At 35.7% G+C, this 18,820-nt stretch overlaps 2 protein-coding genes across 2 annotated transcripts in view; one reads left to right on the top strand and one right to left on the bottom strand.

Annotated features, from left to right (window-relative positions):
• The window catches only part of LOC127653898 (extended synaptotagmin-1-like), a 49,343-nt gene extending 43,877 nt beyond the window's left edge, over positions 1 to 5,466 (top strand). Inside the window, exons 49-52 of the mRNA XM_052140740.1 lie at positions 1,643 to 1,774; positions 2,416 to 2,524; positions 3,094 to 3,143; positions 4,094 to 5,466. Coding sequence (XP_051996700.1) covers positions 1,643 to 1,774; positions 2,416 to 2,524; positions 3,094 to 3,143; positions 4,094 to 4,121 — 319 coding nt within the window. The 3' untranslated portion in view covers positions 4,122 to 5,466. The remainder of the gene's footprint in view (positions 1 to 1,642; positions 1,775 to 2,415; positions 2,525 to 3,093; positions 3,144 to 4,093) is intronic.
• Positions 5,467 to 5,504: 38 nt separating this feature from the next.
• Positions 5,505 to 14,421, bottom strand: LOC127653899 (eukaryotic translation initiation factor 6). The gene is made up of 7 exons (XM_052140741.1): positions 14,367 to 14,421; positions 13,721 to 13,862; positions 10,687 to 10,772; positions 8,156 to 8,331; positions 7,804 to 7,980; positions 5,985 to 6,166; positions 5,505 to 5,879 (listed from the first exon to the last, which is right to left on the bottom strand). The coding sequence occupies exons 2-7, from the start codon at positions 13,825 to 13,827 to the stop codon at positions 5,870 to 5,872; spliced, it is 738 nt and encodes a 245-aa protein (XP_051996701.1). The 5' UTR covers positions 13,828 to 13,862; positions 14,367 to 14,421; the 3' UTR covers positions 5,505 to 5,869.
• Between the last annotated feature and the right edge of the window lie 4,399 nt (positions 14,422 to 18,820).

Here is an 18,820-nt window from a genome sequence, read left to right on the forward strand (position 1 = left end):
AGCAACATAAATAAACATAGCTTAAAAGTAGTCAATATGACGTGTGCTATACAACAAGTCTAACACTTAAAGGGATCATGACATGAGGAATCAAATTTTCCTTGGTCTTTAGAGAAATAAGGTCATTGTACTATAAAAGCACACGTAAGTTTCAGAACTCAATACTTTCTCCTCACTGCAAAAAGAGCATTTGTTGAAACCAAGCTTCTAAAATGACTCTGTGCTTCCTCCACATTGTGATGTCACACTTTGGTTTACATTTGCATCTGACCACCTCCACAACAACACATCAACGCCTGCTTGACCTTATTACTTCCGCTGTCCCGCCCAGTAGCGATGAGTAGTGAGATGGCAAGCAGAGAGCAGGTCAGTGTAGAGACAAGAGCCAATCAGATCAGTGGGTGTTTACTGTCAAGTCGTGAAAATGACAGTTTTACAAATATGTGACTGTTTTGTGCAAAGCATTTTACTAATAGTATAAGTGAACTTCAAACAACATTTTGAAATAATAAAAAAATGGCATGTCATGACCCCTTTTTACGATTATAAGTGTTAGCATGAATCGCTATCTGTACAAAGTTTATACGCAAATATATATATAGATCCAAACTTTCTTGGGGACACAGAAGGTAAAGATATAATCACATTTATGCTTTTAATTTCTTTGGAACACCCCCTAGACTTCCATTATAAGTAGAGGTAGACCGATATATCGGTTTTACTGATAAATAGTTGCCGATAGTTCTGTGTTCCTCTTCCGTGTGGTTCTGAAGTGTAACAGCAACCTCGAAGTAAAATAAAACAATCACTGACACCTCGTTGCGGGGGATATTTGCTAAATCTAATATCTAAATATTGTCATCATTGTCAATATTCATCCATATTTTTATCCTCACCTCAATTCATATTCAATTAAATTCAGAAAACAATTTTCCATAGCAAAGCTAAATGCGATAATAGAAAAATGTCCCGTCAGCATATAGATCGTGTCTCCAAATTCTTGTGAATCATCATACTAAACCTCATGTGGTGAATCTATAGGCTTTAAAAAGCTTTATTTGGTAAATACTTAAATATAGAGCATTTTAACAAAGCCAAGTCTCTGTCATTTCAAAATAAGAGTCCTGAATAAGTTAGTTAAAAGTCCTGCTTTGCACAAAATAAAATAAAATATATTTTCTGGTTGTTATTGGGATTTTTGGTGCACAATTAACTCAATCTAGAATGCTATTAATTTTGGCCTTGTAGCCTCTATGTCCGTGCCTGTCAAGGTAAGGAAAGACTAAGATTTTTATTTTTTACATTCTATTAATGATTAAAATAAATATCGGCCGATTAATCGGTTATTGACTTTTTCCACCACCTCAGTTATCGGTAAAATCCACTATCGGTCGACCTCTAATTGAAAGTGCATTACTTTACATTTGTTCCCCTTTGTTTTTTTACAAACCGATGTACAACGTTAGTCAACATTACATTCTGTGGTAATTGACAGCTCAGCACTTATATTGAGTTTAAGTTGCATTGAACTTAGAATATTCCTTAAATGTCTGGATAGGTGATAAAGTAATGTTTTTTTTTTTTGTCTGTCTGCAATTTGAGGTGATGTGAGGACTGTGTTGAATGCTGTTTTTGTGTTTAGGGGTCTGGTTACATCATCTAAGGATGGATTGGACACCTTCATCTCACTTATTCTACTGCCAGATAAAAGCAAGGCCACGAAACGAAAGACGAGTGTGAAGAAGAAAAACCTGAACCCAGAGTTCAATGAAAGGTGTGTGTGTGTGTGTGTGTGTGTGTGTGTGTGTGTGTGTGTGTGTGTGTGTGTGTGTTGTCTGTCTAAAAGTTAGAACAAGATTGAATTGAATTTGTACTGCACTGAGAATGAAGTACAAACATTTTCCATGTTTGTTTGGACATACTATGGTATTTGAGGTACGATGTAAATTCCATGGTAAATGAATATAGCAATTATTCAGTAGAATGGTTTATATCAAAGTGCCATAGTATTACCATCTGTACCACAGTCATTTATTGTATCATGTAGATGTATAGTTAGTTGGTAAAGCTTGCGTTGGTACTATTACCATGGTACATGTCCAAAATTCCAAAAAGTACCTTGGAGTATCATGTAAATACCTTGGAATATTAATATAATAATCATCATCCCGTACCATGGTATATACCAAAGTTACCATCTGATACAATCACTTTACCATGGTACTGCCACAGTACATTTTTGTAAGTGTGGTGTGTCCATTTCATATGTGTAGTTCAGATGATTTTTGTATTTGTCATTTATTCTCTTTTGATTGTTTGTCCTCAATTTTTTCATATACTCTCTCAGGTATAGAGTGTTTTTAAATGGTTATATGAGAAAGTCTTTTTACAGCTCTTGTATTGTATCTTGTGTAGGTTTGAGTTTGATTTGACTGTGGAGGAGGCACAGAAACGAGAGCTCAGTGTGTGTCTGAAAAACGCATCGTCATCCTTCATGCATCGAGACAAAGACGTGATTGGCCAGGTCAGTTCAGTTGTGTTAAAACGAGTGACTTGTTTTGCATGTTGGAATATTTCAGATCATATTTCATCCCCAAATCAAAACAAAGCCAATTTGTTTTCAATAAGAATTTTATTTTACTTAGTCAAAAGTCAGTTTGTAGACCACTAAGATTTTCTGCATCGTGACATTTAGTTTTAATGACAATGAAGCCCCCACACCTCCCATATTCTCATTACTGTAATGCAAAACAATCTCATTGCTATAATAGGAAAAACAACATGATGTATTATTTTAAATGTCAAGCATAGGCAACATCATATACATCATGGTAGTCTTTAATTTATGCAGATTGTAATAAAAAAAATAAAAAACATACAGTATTTCTAACTGTAATACAGTAAAAACATAATGCATAACAGTAATCTAAGGAGAATCACAATTAAGAATAATTTTTTGGGGAAAATATAATGTCTTATTCTCTTTTATTTATTTTGGGGGTCAAATGTGACCTGGACATGTTTTACCTGTTTGATGTATTATTTCTGGGTTTATTGTAATATTGATATTGGTTTATTTATGTATATTTGTAGGTGCAAATAGACCTTGGGCATGTTGACTTGCTGTCTGGAGTCACAGAATGGTAAGATCTGTTATACAATATACAAACATATTCATTTTCGGTAAGCAATATTTCCACATAAAACAAACCATATACAGTATGTTGATGTTTGAAACATTCTGTGCTGGTATCTGGCTAGAACTCTTTTAAAACACAGTTTAAAACACATGTATCAAGAAATGTAATATTTGTGTCCATGTTGGTTTCATACATTTAAAAAAAAAAAAACTTTTGACTTTATGTATGACATACAAAATATCAAGCATTGTAACCAGGTAAAATGTATTAAAATATGTTCCTTGCACCTTACATGTGTGTACACTTTTTTTTTTTCCCCAAACATATTAAGGTATATATATATATATATATATATTATTTTTTTTTTTATTTTTTTTTTAAATAGTTATTTTTTAAATAATTTGAAATATCAAGAAGTTTTCTTAATCCATTTGACCTGAACAAAATATGCCTTTTCATAAAAATTTAAAACTTTTGGAAATGTTTTACAAATATATATATATATATAAATTTTATTTTTTTTGGTCACAAAAACAGAATGGCTACCTGCATGCTGGTTACACCACATGACTTGGATTTTGTGGACAAACGTTTTTCAAATATTTATTAACATTTTAAACAAAATCTTATTTTAATAATGACATATTCAATATTATTCCAAGATTAAAAGATTTTGTCAAGCATTTCAGCTTTTAATTACATCATCTTTTTTACTCCGGATGGTTACACCACGTTTTGAAGACACTTTTTACTTCAACCCACAGAAGAAGAAAAAAATAGCAAAATGACTTCAAACTCAGAAATTGAAAACATGTTCATCATAACAGAGGATATGGAATTGTTAGTTTGAATTTCATTTTTGGATTACTTCATAGATCTTGACCAAAAAGAGCATCATGCCATTGACCCATCTGTGTTAACTTCTTTAAACACTTCTTTACTTTCTCTGTCAGGTTTGATCTTAAAGAAGAGAACAGCTGAACACTGTGCCATTGACATCAACCCTAAACGTCTTCCTGAAGTTCAACAGGTCAACATTGCTGTCATGTATCGCTGTTCTATGCTTTCCTATTTTTCTCAAATCATGTATTCCAATCCTTACATACGTTTGTTTTTGAACAGATGGTTTGTGAATGACCAGTTCATATATGAATAACCTTTGCCGTGTTGCTGTAAACATACTGTTGCGATATTGACATATCAAGAGTATTTGATCAGAAGTGATATATAAATCGGTTTAAATCAGTATCAGAGCATTGAATGTTGATCTGATGTATTCACAGAGAAGAATATAATGCAGGTGTGTGAAGTTTTCATCTTCCTGTGCAGGTTGCAGGACAAAGTTACATTTGTTTTTTTGTTTTGTTTTAGAAGGAAGAGTATGTTTAAATATATATCTGTTTAAACTGAAAGTGGATACCATGATGGTTATTGAGTGTTTTAATGGATTTTATTGGATATTTTCTAAATGTTAACGAATATATGAAGGAATATAAGTTGAATGAACCACTCGTTTTTGCAAAGATTATGTTGTATTATGCAGCCTGTGAGAAAGTCTATGTATCTCCAGATAAAAACATTTATATGTCTTCACCTTGAATATCAACACGGCATAGTCAGAGTTTGTGCTGCTGTCTAGATGCTTTCATATCAAACATGTCTTGTAGCTTCCATAGTCCACTGTGATGCCAAAGCTTTAGTGGCAGTTTAGGCCTTAAAATAGTAACACTGTGTAGGGACACAATCGCAAACTTTCAAGCTATTTGACAGATTTGTTTTTATTTATGGTTTAGTCTTATTTTTAGCATTGCCAAGAACTGCTCTGTACTACACAGATGTAGACCAAAACACAAAATGCCTTTAAAGATTTTTTAATCTAAAAAAATGCCATTTAGACTTTTTTTTATTTATATGCATTTACTTTTCAGTTGTTTCTTTGCATTCTTATTGGAGACATTGTATTGTACTGGATTCCTTTTGTTACATTTAATCTTTGTGTTACATATTTTAATTTTGTTACATCACTTGTGTGCGTGTCTTTGTTATACATTAAAACATGCTTTAACCAGGGTTCCTACAGTCATGGAAAACATCATGGGATTTAATTAAATTAAGTCTTTCAGACTGTATCGTTCTGTTGACATTTCTTTTTCAGTGAATCGTCCAAACTGATTGATTCATAATCCTTATAAAGTTATCACCGGAAAAAAAGATTGGGAGCCCTGTTTTAACACCAAAGACTCAAAAGCACCATGTTTTTCTGCACTATGCAATATTCACATCTCTCAATAAAACTTATGGCAGACCCTGTCACGATGTTGTCTTTCGTTGACTTATAAAATAAATGTCTTTTAAACTCAAAGCAGTATCAGTATTGATCCATATACGGCTTTATTGATGATGCATTGCACGAAGAAACAAAATGTCTGTACATTTCTCACTTTTTAAAGACATGAGGTGTCTTCAGACATGGGTATAATGTAATTGATGATTTGGTTAAAATCAGGCATTATTTAACATACAAGTTTTCATCTCAGTATTTCCACAAAAATATAGTTGTGCCATTTCATACATGAATATTACAATGACAACGTTTGCTCATAGTAAGAAGAGTGCTTTTCCCCTTTAAGGGAGACATATTCAGGCTTCAAAACCATTGGATTTCGCCTTCAAGGTCCTCTGCAGGTCTTTTCCTGCAAATCTCCAAACCATTCAGAACCATTTGTGTTTTATGTGAGGCTGAAAAAGAGGGAATAAAGTTTAATCCCCATCAGTGGTATATAACATTAATAACCTGCCTTAATTCATCCCAGTAAATGGCAACTAACAGACATGATCACATACCTGTCAATGAGTGAATCTCTCATTGTAGTCGCTATGGCACTGGGCTGAGTCTCACTTAACCTGAAGAGGCTCTCAATGACGGACAGCTCAGTGCTCGTTGTGTCCAGTCCACAGAACGCACACCAGTCGTTCACCACCATACCAGCAGCGATCACCTCACTCCCACGATTCACAGTTCCAGCCTCGAGTGGGAAAGACACAAATTAGTACAACTTTGCATATTTTGTATAAGCAACCACTGTCAAAAGAAATTTGAATGTGTTTCATGGACAGTAGTAACAACTGTCGCAACTACTGCATTTCAGTTAAAACCTAAATAACTTTATCAGCTACATTCTGAGTGTAGGAGGACATATTGGCCTTTGAATAAAATGGATGGGCTCAAAAAAAAAGGTATTGTGAGTGATCCCAAAATAATTGCGAGAGAAAACAAAACTATTCCAGAAAATGAATTTCCTCCCTAAAATAACGAGTGCTAAAATGTAGAAATGTTTAACATTACAAAATTTGACATTATGGTTTCATTCTGCTTTCTAAAAACTAGTTGGAAATAATAAGATCAATCATGATTCATTATTCTGTTGATCCAGTCTTTAACAATGTCAAATAAAAAAATCTGCATTTAGGTTTGTGATCAAATGCAAATATATTTCTTGAACCTTAAACAGATAGTAATTAATTTACCTGAAAATATTTCTCCTCGGGTTTATATATATATATATTATAAACATTAATAGTGAAAATAAGGTGATGAGATAAAAGATGAGTCATTGCCCCACTAGATTTTCCTTTTCTGTTTTCGATTTTCCCATGCCTGTTATTCTAAAGGAAAAATATGTGTTTGTCCATGTATAAACATTTAATATTACCCCTTCAACTACTTGACTCAATTATAGTATACAACACCTACTTTTCATTCTCCAATCAATTCTCAATGGAAAACATCAAGCCCCACCCTATATTTTCCCCACTGAATACTCGGAAAAAAATGTATATTTCTCAAAAATATATCACATTATGGAAGTAATTCACCCTTCGCTAAGCCCGCCTTAAAAGCGCTTCTGACCAACTGTTGCCCTGCCGCCATTACTCTGACATGCGTTTGCAATTTTCCAATGACAACCTATGGAAGTTATGTGTTTAAGTACTTTTAAGCTAAAACTAAAATAATCCAAAAATTTACAACACATTGTTGCCGGGTAATTTGTAATAGTGACCCGAGTTACCCAGAGAAGACACCTGCAGTGTTTATCTTTCTTTTTAAAAAATAATCTTTAAAGAAATCTGGAGAAGAGCATGTTCTGGATTAAACCTGCCCTCATTCCCAAATGAACATAACATCTTCAATGACACCTATATTTGCTCCAAGGTAAATTAAAGCTAAAAACTGAACTTAATTCGTCATGGTAAAAGCGATAGCAAATAAATAGTTCACAGCATCAAAATGAGTGAGACAGTTATAAACAGCTCTGTTCACTTACGCTAATCGCTATTAAATTACGTTTTTCTCTTTTCAAGTGACTAATAATCGTTTGCCTTGATTCTGAGTTACAGTCTCCACAGTTTTTAATCAAATTACAGGTGCAATTACATATTTTTACAAAAAAACAACTTACATTTTGACTCTTCATACCAGCCATGTAAAACAATTATCCATTCCATTTATTACAATATATAGCCAAAAGCTGCATCATTCACGGCAATCTCAATTTATTCCATTGGGGAGTTCTGCAGATTTTGTCAGAGCGAGCAACCATACCCAAGTGGGCGGAGCTCAGCGAAGGTCAGTTTCACATTGACTATAAACAAAGTCACTCACCACTAAAGGCACTTGCAGGAGTGATGATAATTCATCTTGATCTTCAATAGATGTTTTGGGGTGAACGAGACCACCCTGATTACTGAAGGCACAGTAACTACCCACAAGCACCTGCTCTGCAATCGTCTGCCGGAACACTTCCACTTTTAGAGTGTCAGCCAAGATTTCTTCTGTTTCCTGAATAACAATAATTCACTAATTTGAGTATAAAATAAAAAACTTGTTATTTGTAGCATCAAATAAAAACCATTGGCTGATGGAAAGGCATAGCCCACCTACAAATTATGTTTTTATATAAGTGTAGAAAATTTGAGCCACATTCTAAAAAGCATTCCATGAGGGATTTTCTTACTCTGTCTAGATCAGGATGGACTAAAGCAACATAGTCATTACAAGAGATGACGTTCCCCAGTGCAGAAAGTCTCTCTTCTACTCTCTGAATGCGCACTGAATCTGGCAGGCAGTTCTTGATGTGCTGTAATTCTTGATCTGTTGTGTTATTGGGCACCAGGAGACCATGACGATTTCCTGCAAATTGAAGATGTCATTAAGTGTGAGTGTCCCTACACAGCCTGCAACATATGAAACATCTATTATGCATAACGTACGAGAGCTAAAGTAACAAGACCTAATCTGACCTCACAGTATGCTTCAAATAGGAAAATGTACTCAAGAGAGGTCTTGTTACATTATTTATTCAAACATCCTTGCATGCGAGTGTATATTCTACATATATTATCGTACTGAATATACAGCCGCGGCCAAAAGTATTGGCAGCGACATAAATGTTGTGTTTTACAAATGTTTCTGCTTCAGTTGTTGTGGTGTTGATTCACATTGTTTCTAGATTATTGTGCAGAGTGATCAGATGCATTTAAAATAATTGCAAAAAGCTTCATTGGCCAAAAACATTTACTTCTTCAAAAAAACACAATTTCACAGTTTTTTGGTCCTGGCAAAAATTGACCAGCCAACAGCAGCACCTGGGAAAGTGTGAACGAGTACTAGTCTGGTGAAATCCCTCTATCATTCTGATTGGATTATAAGAGAGACTGTTTGCTATAGAAGGAGGGAAAAAGTGCTTCCAATCATTGTGTTCCTGTTAGCAATGTTTACCTCTAAAGAAAGACGTGCAGCCATCATCGCTTTGCATCAAAATGGCCTCACATGCAAGGAAATTGCTGCAAAGAATATTGCACCTGAAAGAACCGTTTACCAAATCATCAAGAACTTGAAGGAGAGAGGTTCAACTGCAGTGAAGAAGGCTTCAGGATGTCCCAGATTGTCCAGCAAGCACCAGGACCGTCTCCTCCTGAGGAGTCAGCTATGGAATAGTTTCACCACCAGTGCAGAGCTTGCTCAATATTGGCAGCAGGTTGGTGTGAGTGCATCTGCACGCACAGTGAGGCAAATACTTTTGGACAATGGCCTGGTGTCAAGAAGGGCAGCAAAGAAGCCACTTCTCTCCAAGAAAAACATCAAGGACAGTCTGAAATTCTGCAGGAAGTACAAGGATTGGACAGCAGAAAACTGGTGCAAAGTTATTTTCTCTGATAAAGCCCCCTTCTGACTGTGTAGGACATCTGGAAAATCGATAGTCCGGAGATGAAAAGGTGAGTCCTGTGTCGTTCCAAAAGTGAAGTATCCTGAGACCATCCATGTGTGGGGTTGCTTTTCATCCAAGGGAGTGGGCACTCTCACAATTCTGCCCAAAAACACTACCATGAATAAAGAATGGTATTAAAACGTCCAGCAAGAGCAACTTCTCCCAACAATCCAGGAGCAATTTGGTGATGATCCGTGCATTTTCCAGCATGATGGAGCACCATGTCACAAGGTAAGAGTAATAATGAAGTGGCTCGAAGATCATTACATTGAAAGTTTGGATCCGTGGCCAGGCAACTCCCCAGATCTTAATCCCATAGAGAACATGTGGTCAATCCTCAAAGGTCAACAGAAAACCACAAATTGTGATCAAATCCGAGCACTAATAAGACAAGAATGGATCGCCATCAGTCAGGATTTGGCCCAGAAGCTGATATCCAGCGTGCCAGAGGGTATGAAGAACATGGGTCAACACTGTAAATATTGACTCTTTGCATAAATTGAGTGTTTTTGCCAATAAAAGCCTTTAAAACGTATGAAACGATTATCATTGTTTTCCAGTATACCATAGAAATATGTGAAAAAAATAAATGTACAAATACTGAAGCAGCATTCTTTGCAAAACAAAAAAATTGTCACTGCCAATACTTTTGGCCACAGCCGTAATGGTGATGTATAGAATATATTAACTATGTTAGAGGTTGGTCGATAGTGTATTTTGCAGATGCAGATAACTCAGATTGTGGAAATGGCCAATTACCGATTAATTGGTTGCTAGTTTTTAAAAGCAATTTATTGAATGTAAAAAATATTAGTCTTTCTGTGACAGGCACAGACATATATTCCAAAGATTTGGCAAGAGTCCAAAATCAAAGATGCATGCTTGATGCAAGTGATCGCAACAATTGGTTTACGTGTCTTTTTATAATAACAAATAATCATGAATTAATCCATAAACAATGATGTTGACAAAGTCTTGGCTACGTAACAATGCTCTATATGTAAAAGTTTACCAAATTAAGCTTTTCATAGCCTATACATTCACCAGATGAAGAGTTTTGACAGATTAATATGGAAAAGCAATAATAATAAAAAAATATCTGCAAACCCTCAGCATCGATTTGGAACCGATATTTCCACAAAAATAACCATCATTACCGATATATTATTAAACCGGTAAAACATTATATCAGTCAACCTCTAACCAATATATCTATGAAAGATCAATGCTCTAGCAGTCAAAATTAGTTTATCAAATTGTGTTAGAAATCATCTTACCCACGCACATTCTGCCAATAATTCGACATCCTGCTATGGAGGCATGGACAACCGGTATTGTTTCTGAAAGTTCACCTTCAAAAACACTGAAAATATAAAAAAATGAGGTCATTTATTTTTGCTTGGAACTCTATAGCAAAACACTAAAATTATGATTTTTAGGATAATTATAGGGTCTCCTTCAGAGAAGTGTTCAGTTTAGAGATCACAATAATTCAGAAGCTATTTATTTAAGTGAGGAAATTAGGGCTGGGAATAGGACGTTGTAATTGGATATCGACAAAGTTTTACAAAGATCCCCATGCCGACTGCAAACAGACGATGATCAACAATATTGGGGAAATGGCAAAACCATGGATCTGGGATGTCACCAAATATATTAAACAGTGACGAGGGTGTGAAACAAGCACCCGCCAGTTCACAGGCTCCTCGTCCAAATGTATTTCATGCGTCAGTAATTTTGCTCATCTACCCTCAACAGGCGGGCGTAGGGAAACCTGCTGCAAGACATCTCGGAGTGACACACGACAAGAAATGCTGTTAGTCACAAAGACATGCGCTTGAAGTAACACACTTTATTATATTTTTAAGAACATTATATATAATTTTTATGACAAGTAGCGTATATCCTCATGAAATCTTTTAATACATTATTATATAATATTATATAAACCATAATATCCCCTTCATCAACTCACCTGGCACACCAACAATTTCAGACACCTTTGTCCACACATTGTTTTTATATATATATATATATATATATATCTGTAAGAAAACAGGGACAGATCAAATATTACGGGAAAATAATCGCAATAATCAGTTTCACTTCGGAACTAATATTTGGTGGGAACCAAAGTTTACACTGTTGTGTACTCTAGACTTCGCTAGAGTGAAGCACTTCTATATTCCAATAGGTTGCCGCCGAACCACGTCAAAGCTCATTACCATATTGTTGCCCGAACTTGAACTTTCCTCTGACGCCCACACCGCCCAAGACGCCGCTTCTCACCGCCGAGAGACACTGGCTGCCATAGAAAATTAATGACTTCAGGTCGATTTGACGCTCTCGACACCTCTGGTCTGAACCCACCATAAGGCGCATCGCTTCCCATTGTCAATTTGCTCGTTCCTGTTGCGTGTACTCAACCTGGCAACCCACGTGAGCTTTGAGTCTGGGGAGGAGACATCTCTCCAATATTTTGAATTTGGACTGCATTACCCATTTTTAACGCTTGATGTCAACATAACATATTGCTCCTTTAACAGGAATACAAAAATTATTTTATAACTGGACGAACCAGCGAACAAATCATCGCAACTGAATTGTTGCCCTGGTCATTCTGAAATACCGGTATCCCAAAAATCCAAAGCCTCCATAGAGTTTACAGAGCAAATAAGTTAAACACAAACTTGGACTTTTTCCAAAAGAGCAGATTTATTAATATCTTATAGATCCACACAAACTCATGATGGAGGAACGCACACACACATAGTGCTCCCAGAACTTTGTGACGCGCTGTCATTTCCAGTCATGAAACGAGTTATTCAAGTGTTTTGTCTGCGTGTCCTAAACAGCGAGTATTTTAATAATAAAAAAGTCACACAGTCGCAACAATTTCCCCAGAAGTGACAGTTTGTTCTTTTGAATGCAAGGGATGGAAACGCAGCTTTATCCGTACATTGTTTTTGCGATATTCAGATTTTTTGCAAATATTAATTTCACAACTTGGATGGAAACATTGCTACTGCTTGTGTCTGATTCACTGTTAGTTCAGAGGCGTGCAGCGCGAGCTGGAACAGGTCTCATGGAACAAGCGAATTTAAAGAGTTTTCACTCTTTTTTCTCTCTGTTTCATTCATCTGAAAACTGTTTGGAAGAATACTATCGTCTAAGAGAATGCTGCAAATTATCTCTGATCATCTCAGGAGGTGCTGTGACTTTAGTTCACTTTATTTCCACGCAGTTAGCATGACTTGTGAACGCAACTCTGCAGGATCAGTAATATATATCTTTGTATTAAAGAAACAAAGACAAAAGTCAATAAATCAAAGTAATATAAGACACATTCAGCATTGATCCTAAAATTGAGTTCTATTTTCTTTTCTTTAGGCAACTTCTTAAGAACACACATTTGGCAGCATTATTTTGGGAACACAAGGGAATTTATTAGGCTTATTTATTTCGATTATCATTGTCTTTAGTTCTTAATCTGTAGGCTATTAGTAAGTTAATGGATGCTTGCGTGATGTCAAAAGGAGCCGTTGGAGATGGTAAATGTTTGGATTTGGGGAAGTGGTTAAATAGGATTTTTTGATCACTTCATAAATGTAATGCTTTTGTCGTTTACTTATAAGTGCAATATCAATTTAGAAATGTCTTTTTTTTTAATCCCCTTTTCTCCCCAATTTTGGAATGCCCAATTCCCATTACTTTGTAGGTCCTCGTGGTGGCGCTGTTACTCACCTTAATCCGGGTGGTGGAGGACAAGTCTCAGTTGCCCCCGCTTCTGAGACAGTCAATCTGCGCATTTTATCACATGGCTTGCTGTGTGTGACACCGCAGATACTCGCAGCATGTGGAGACTCACGCTACTCTCTGCGATCCACGCAGAACTTACCTCATGCCCCATTGAGAGCGAGAACCACTAATCGCGACCACGAGGAGGTTACCCCATGTGACTCTACCCTCCCTAGCAACCGGGCCAATTTGGTTGCTTAGGATACCTGGCTGGAGTCACTGCTCCACAGCACACCCTGGATTCAAACTTGCGACTCCAGGGGTGGTAGTTATTGTCAATACTCGCTGAGCTACCCAGGCCCCCTAGAAATATCTTTTACGTTTTTTGTGAGTCAATAAATTAATGTAATTTTTAAAGCAAAATCAATAAAGCAAAAAATTCAATAAAAAATGCACCGTCTTTTGGCAGGTGGGTTGACGATGTAATCGGATATCAAGAAGTTAAGGTAATTATCACTGAAATGTGTTTTACATATCGCCCAGTCCTAGAGGAGATATTCATTTCAGACCTACCTGTAAAAGTTTTCTGAACCGCCAATGGCAACCAGGCAGTATGTGTTGGTGAGCTTGGCAAAGCAGCCAATTTCATTATTCTTTTCAAATGATGCACGGACAGCCATTCTTACACTACTGAACTGATGGAAGCTTTCCAAAACTGTTAGGAAACAACATTCATATTGAGATCATTGAGGGAATAAAATGAGCAACTCCAAAACCCTGATTATAACGTCAACTTGACAACTCGTTTGAAATGTCTTCCATTAAAAATATTAGGGCTACTATGTTTGGGGCTCTCAGAGACTTCAGATATAAAACATTTTAACTTTAACAAGCCTTTCTGATTGGAATAGCATTACACTCCTGGTTTATTTTTATTCGTTTCTTTGTATTTCTCTGCCAGCTGTATTTCTAAGGCCAAATTGACCCAAAACAGAAACAACATTGCTGTCGTAAGTTACATTCACCTGTCTGAAAAGAACATTCTTACTTTATAATACAACAGACGGGTTAAAGCTTCAAAAATACCTGCCTGCTGGGTTTAGTTTAGAGGAACATATTAAATTATGGAAATTTATATTAATAAATCATATTAAAGTCTAAATCTAACTATTAAGTACTGTAGTGCTAATGTAATTAAATTTAATAATCTTATATTTACCGTTTGTCACTCTCGACCGTGGATTCCAGTTTCCCACGTGTACACTTCACTTCCTATGCGTGCTGACGTCAACGCGTTACCTTACGTGATCTATCTATCTATGGTATTATGTTAAGCTGTATATAGAGTATCAATTTAAGATCAAATAAATAAACATCAAAAAGGATATATTATAAAAATTTTAAATGCAGAATACATCAAATGCCTTTGAAAAAAATATTCAAATATCTAATAATAAATATTTTTGTACAATTCAATATATATATATTTGCTGTATCCAATTATGTACGTCAAACCAAAATATATGTAACAGGTTGGATGAGGAAAAAAAAAAAGGTCCGTAGTTTCAACATCATTTTCACAAAATGTGCATGCATTATCATCAATACCAAATTCTTTAGAGGGGTAAATTTTGTTCATGACATTGAAGTGTGTTTCTTTCATTTTGGGGGGTATAGGAAGTGTTAAATATATTGTTCTTAGTTTAGTTATTGAATTTGTATCAAAGTTATGCAGGATGCCATTTTTGTTGGGCTTTTCGGGGTAAAGGTTTTCAGTGAAACAACTTCTAATAAAATTATTATTGAACTTTTTATCCAAAATTTAATTCCCTTGAATTGATAGTGGAGACAGTCGTGGCTGTATCATTTGGTATGTTAATATATGTCTTGTTAGAAAAACAAATTCTTGGGAAGTGCTTTATGTAATTTAGTGAAGTCTGATTGTGAGGGTTTGAAATTATGTTTAGTGCCAAATTGTTCATAGTTTAAAAGATTGCCACTGGCATCCATTAAGTCAGTTATGGACCATATATTCCTCCCAAACCAATCTTCAAAAAACAAAGATCTGTTGCGGTGTAATACATATCTATTATTCCAGAGTACAGAGGTGTGTGGTGAAAAGTTATGTACATATAACATTTTCTAATATAACAGTATTTCAATATTAAAGTCCGTCCTGAGAAGAAAATCCAGGCCTTCAACTTTTTTGAATAAATGCTCAGGGATACAATACCAAAATGAGCCGCTGTGTTTGATCCAGGACTTCAACCAATTTATTTTTAAGGTTCCATTAAGACAATAAAAGTCAATACCTCGAAGTCCTCCATCCTTTATATCTTTAACCATACTACTTTTTTCAGATAATGAGGTCTGTTTCTCCAAATGAAGTTAGAATTGATTTGGTTAATGGATTTGATCCATTTGTGTGGGATTGCATTGGAGTAGGCTGGGTAAATGCATCTTGACAAACATTCCATTATAGTTAGATAAATTATTGATAGGTCTCTTTGAAGCCATACATTTAGTTTGGACTTACATTCTTTAATTTTATTTTCCACATTTAGAGATTGGCTTTGTTTTTGGTCCTTTGAAAGGTAATTCCCAAGTATTTGATTTCTGACTTAATAGGGACATTTCACATTTCTGTCAATGATGTGTCATGTACAGCAAACAGTTCACATTTCTTTAAATTTAATGGTAACCCTGAAGCTTTTGAGAATTAAATATTTTTTGCTTTAGTTATTGGAATCTGATATCTATCTTTTAAAAATAACAGTGTCATCTGCTAGTTGGCGGATGATAATGTCTGTGCCAAGTACATTACGTTTTTTAATATCATTACCGTTTTTTAGGTAGATTGCTAGTTTAATCGGTCCTACTCGCCCCCACTCCGAACGGGACTCGAACCGGCATCTCAGGAGTGGGAGGCGGGTGCGCTAACAAGGAGGCTAAAGGCTACAGCCTCTAGCATCAGTGGCTAGTGCACCTCTTGAGGTCAGGAGAGTGAGGTTTACACACTGCACAGTTATCTACCAGCTGGCTCCCTTTACACTCACCCCCCTAAACCTCACTCCCATCTGGGTCACGACACCATTGTAACCGGTCCTACTCGCCCCCGCTCCGAACGGGAGAGGCGGATGCTCTAACAAGGAGGCTAAAGGCTACAGACCCTAGCATCAGTTGCTAACTAAAATGAACAGATATGGTGAAATGGGGCGTGTTTGTTGACACTTCCATTACCGTTATTTTTTTCTACCCATATCCAAATTTTTCCTGGGAATCGAATGTGGGTGGGAATTCCACCGGAAGTTGTTCTACAGCATTCCCCAGCTCTGGCTACAGTTATTTTAAGACCATGTTTACAGCTGGTAATAAGACACGTTTCGGATGATCCGATCGCAAAGGTCAGCGCTAACGGGATGCAAAATGTTTTGTGATGTGATCGGTTTGAGGTTTAAAATGGTGTCCAGATGCGTCCAAAGCACCTGAACACATTTTTAAACTTACGTGCGGATTTAAAAGGAAATAACCGTCTGATCGGAAAACTTGAAAAAGCGATTACATACCCAAGTATAAGAACTTCTAGTTTGTCTGTCTGATATTAACAGGCAGAGTGACAAGCACACACATCTGAAGCTCAATTTACACAGGTACTCCCCTAAAACAACCAATAATTTTGCTTAAAATTTAAGATGAAATCTCAGCTGCACCTGGGAGAAACAGCGCACCGGATTTGTTCTTTGTCTTTATGACTTTTTGCAGTTTATTATCGTTCAGTAAAAGAATGAATAGGGACGTAAATGCAACAACATCTGTTTACTTGACCACGGAAGTAACGCCCATATTTCTCACTAAGCATCATGGGATGTAGGAAAGGGATGGATGACAGATGAGTGCCATAATCGGTGTGGGACAACAAAAGACAAGATGTGTTTGGCTTGTAATGCTGTTTAAATGAGTTTGAAGCCATTTATGCCTTTAAATTTATAGGCTCACAATGAACACATTTTGCAATGTGTTTTAAGTCAGTCACCATGAAACATTAATATGCATAATTTTGTTGAGTTTTGTCTTAGGTTTGTATTTCATGCAATGTAAAACATATGGTGACTCAAACACAGTCTGTTCTGATCAACAGCAACGCACTTATTGACTGCGTGATATCAGACACATGTATTGTTATGTAGTTAATATCCCCCTACACTATTTGTACAGTGAAATGTGTATTTGTACAAATGTTATGGACTTAATCGTAATATTGTATTGTAAACATCCCTCCAGTAATTATCATGACACTTAACATTTCTGTAATTTTATTTTAATGACATTTCATTGAACATGGTGATTTTAGATTACACAGTTTAAAACTGTAAACTGAAAAATGAAAATAAAAATGATTCATTGTTTATGGAATTAAAACAGAATTGAACATGAATAAACCTGAAATGATGTGTAATATTAGTCTAAAATCACTCGTATTCTTAAGTATGATAACAATATTCATGACAAAGTGAAATAATACGCTACTTTTATAGTGAAAGAAAAATACAAAAAGTTGAACTTTGAAAAGTTTCAGTACATTTTTGTATTTACACAGCCATAAACCCTGGACAAAAGCTTATTATAAGACAGCAATATTTGACCTGTAAATCATCAGAAAATATTATATACAGTTTAAATTCCCCCTCGGTCAGTCAAGAAAAATAACCAAACAAACAACGTTAAAGCTATCTCAGATAAAATCCCTCTGTAAATCAAACGCATAAATGCAGTGCTTTCAATGACTACCTCTGATATGTTTGTCCGATTGTTAGTCTCATAAAAGTACCATTAAAAATCAAAAGGCAACAGCAGCTTGGATTAAAAGTGACTGTTGTCCAAAGCCACAATCATACCCATTTAAAAAAAGAGGCTACCAGAAGTTACCAGAGAATTCCTATTTCTGCGTTTCCCTGTACAGTGTTGTTAATTGTCTTTCTGTGCAACTAATGTAGGTACAGGCATGGCTTCACCTTGATTTCAACTGTATAGAATACCCTTATGTCTCCATTAATGATAGATAATGAAATAGCTTTTCATATGTTAAGCCTCTATCTGTACAAACCTTTCCCATGACCCTACGACAAACGTTTCTAAAGATATCCACCTTTAATAAATACACTAGTTCTTTTAAAAGTTTCACATCTCACATTAGGGTAGCTGAATGTAAAATGTGTTACTATATACACATAATACTGGCTTTCTCAATGCTTTCTAGAATTACGTATGAAAATGGCATGGTCCAATAACCTGATCCAGTTTCTACAAAAATGCCTGAATAAAATAGTGCAGATTAAAATAAAATGTCCCTGGACCTCATTCTGAGAGTTAATTACTCTGAGTATATTGCAATTTCAATGATCCCAATCTTAAAATAGCCTGGTTAGACTACTTAGAGCAGTCTTTCCATCAGTCCTTCCATTAAGGAATATACTTTAACACTAATAAGGATGTACCACTACAGTGTACACATAGAGCCAAACATTTGAACTGTTATATAATATGTTACACACAGATATAATAAACGCATAAAGCTTCTTACGAATGGAACACACTTTTTGTTCACACATTGTCTAATTGAATCAATCTCTTACAGCAAATCGTTCACGGTTCATCTCTTACACAAACGCCAGC

Source organism: Xyrauchen texanus, chromosome 13 (genome assembly GCF_025860055.1).
Source record: "Xyrauchen texanus isolate HMW12.3.18 chromosome 13, RBS_HiC_50CHRs, whole genome shotgun sequence".
Lineage (NCBI taxonomy): Eukaryota > Metazoa > Chordata > Actinopteri > Cypriniformes > Catostomidae > Xyrauchen > Xyrauchen texanus.

What these genes read in the sequence shown, in the direction of transcription:
- LOC127653899 (XM_052140741.1), bottom strand. Translation starts at nt 13,827, where the DNA reads ATGGCTGTCCGTGCATCATTTGAAAAGAATAATGAAATTGGCTGCTTT. An exon ending in TATTGGCAGAATGTGCGTGG is followed by an intron (nt 8,332 to 10,686) that starts GTAAGATGATTT and finishes TTCAATTTGCAG; the next exon opens with GAAATCGTCATGGTCTCCTG. An exon ending in TCCTGCAAGTGCCTTTAGTG is followed by an intron (nt 6,167 to 7,803) that starts GTGAGTGACTTT and finishes TTCCCACTCGAG; the next exon opens with GCTGGAACTGTGAATCGTGG.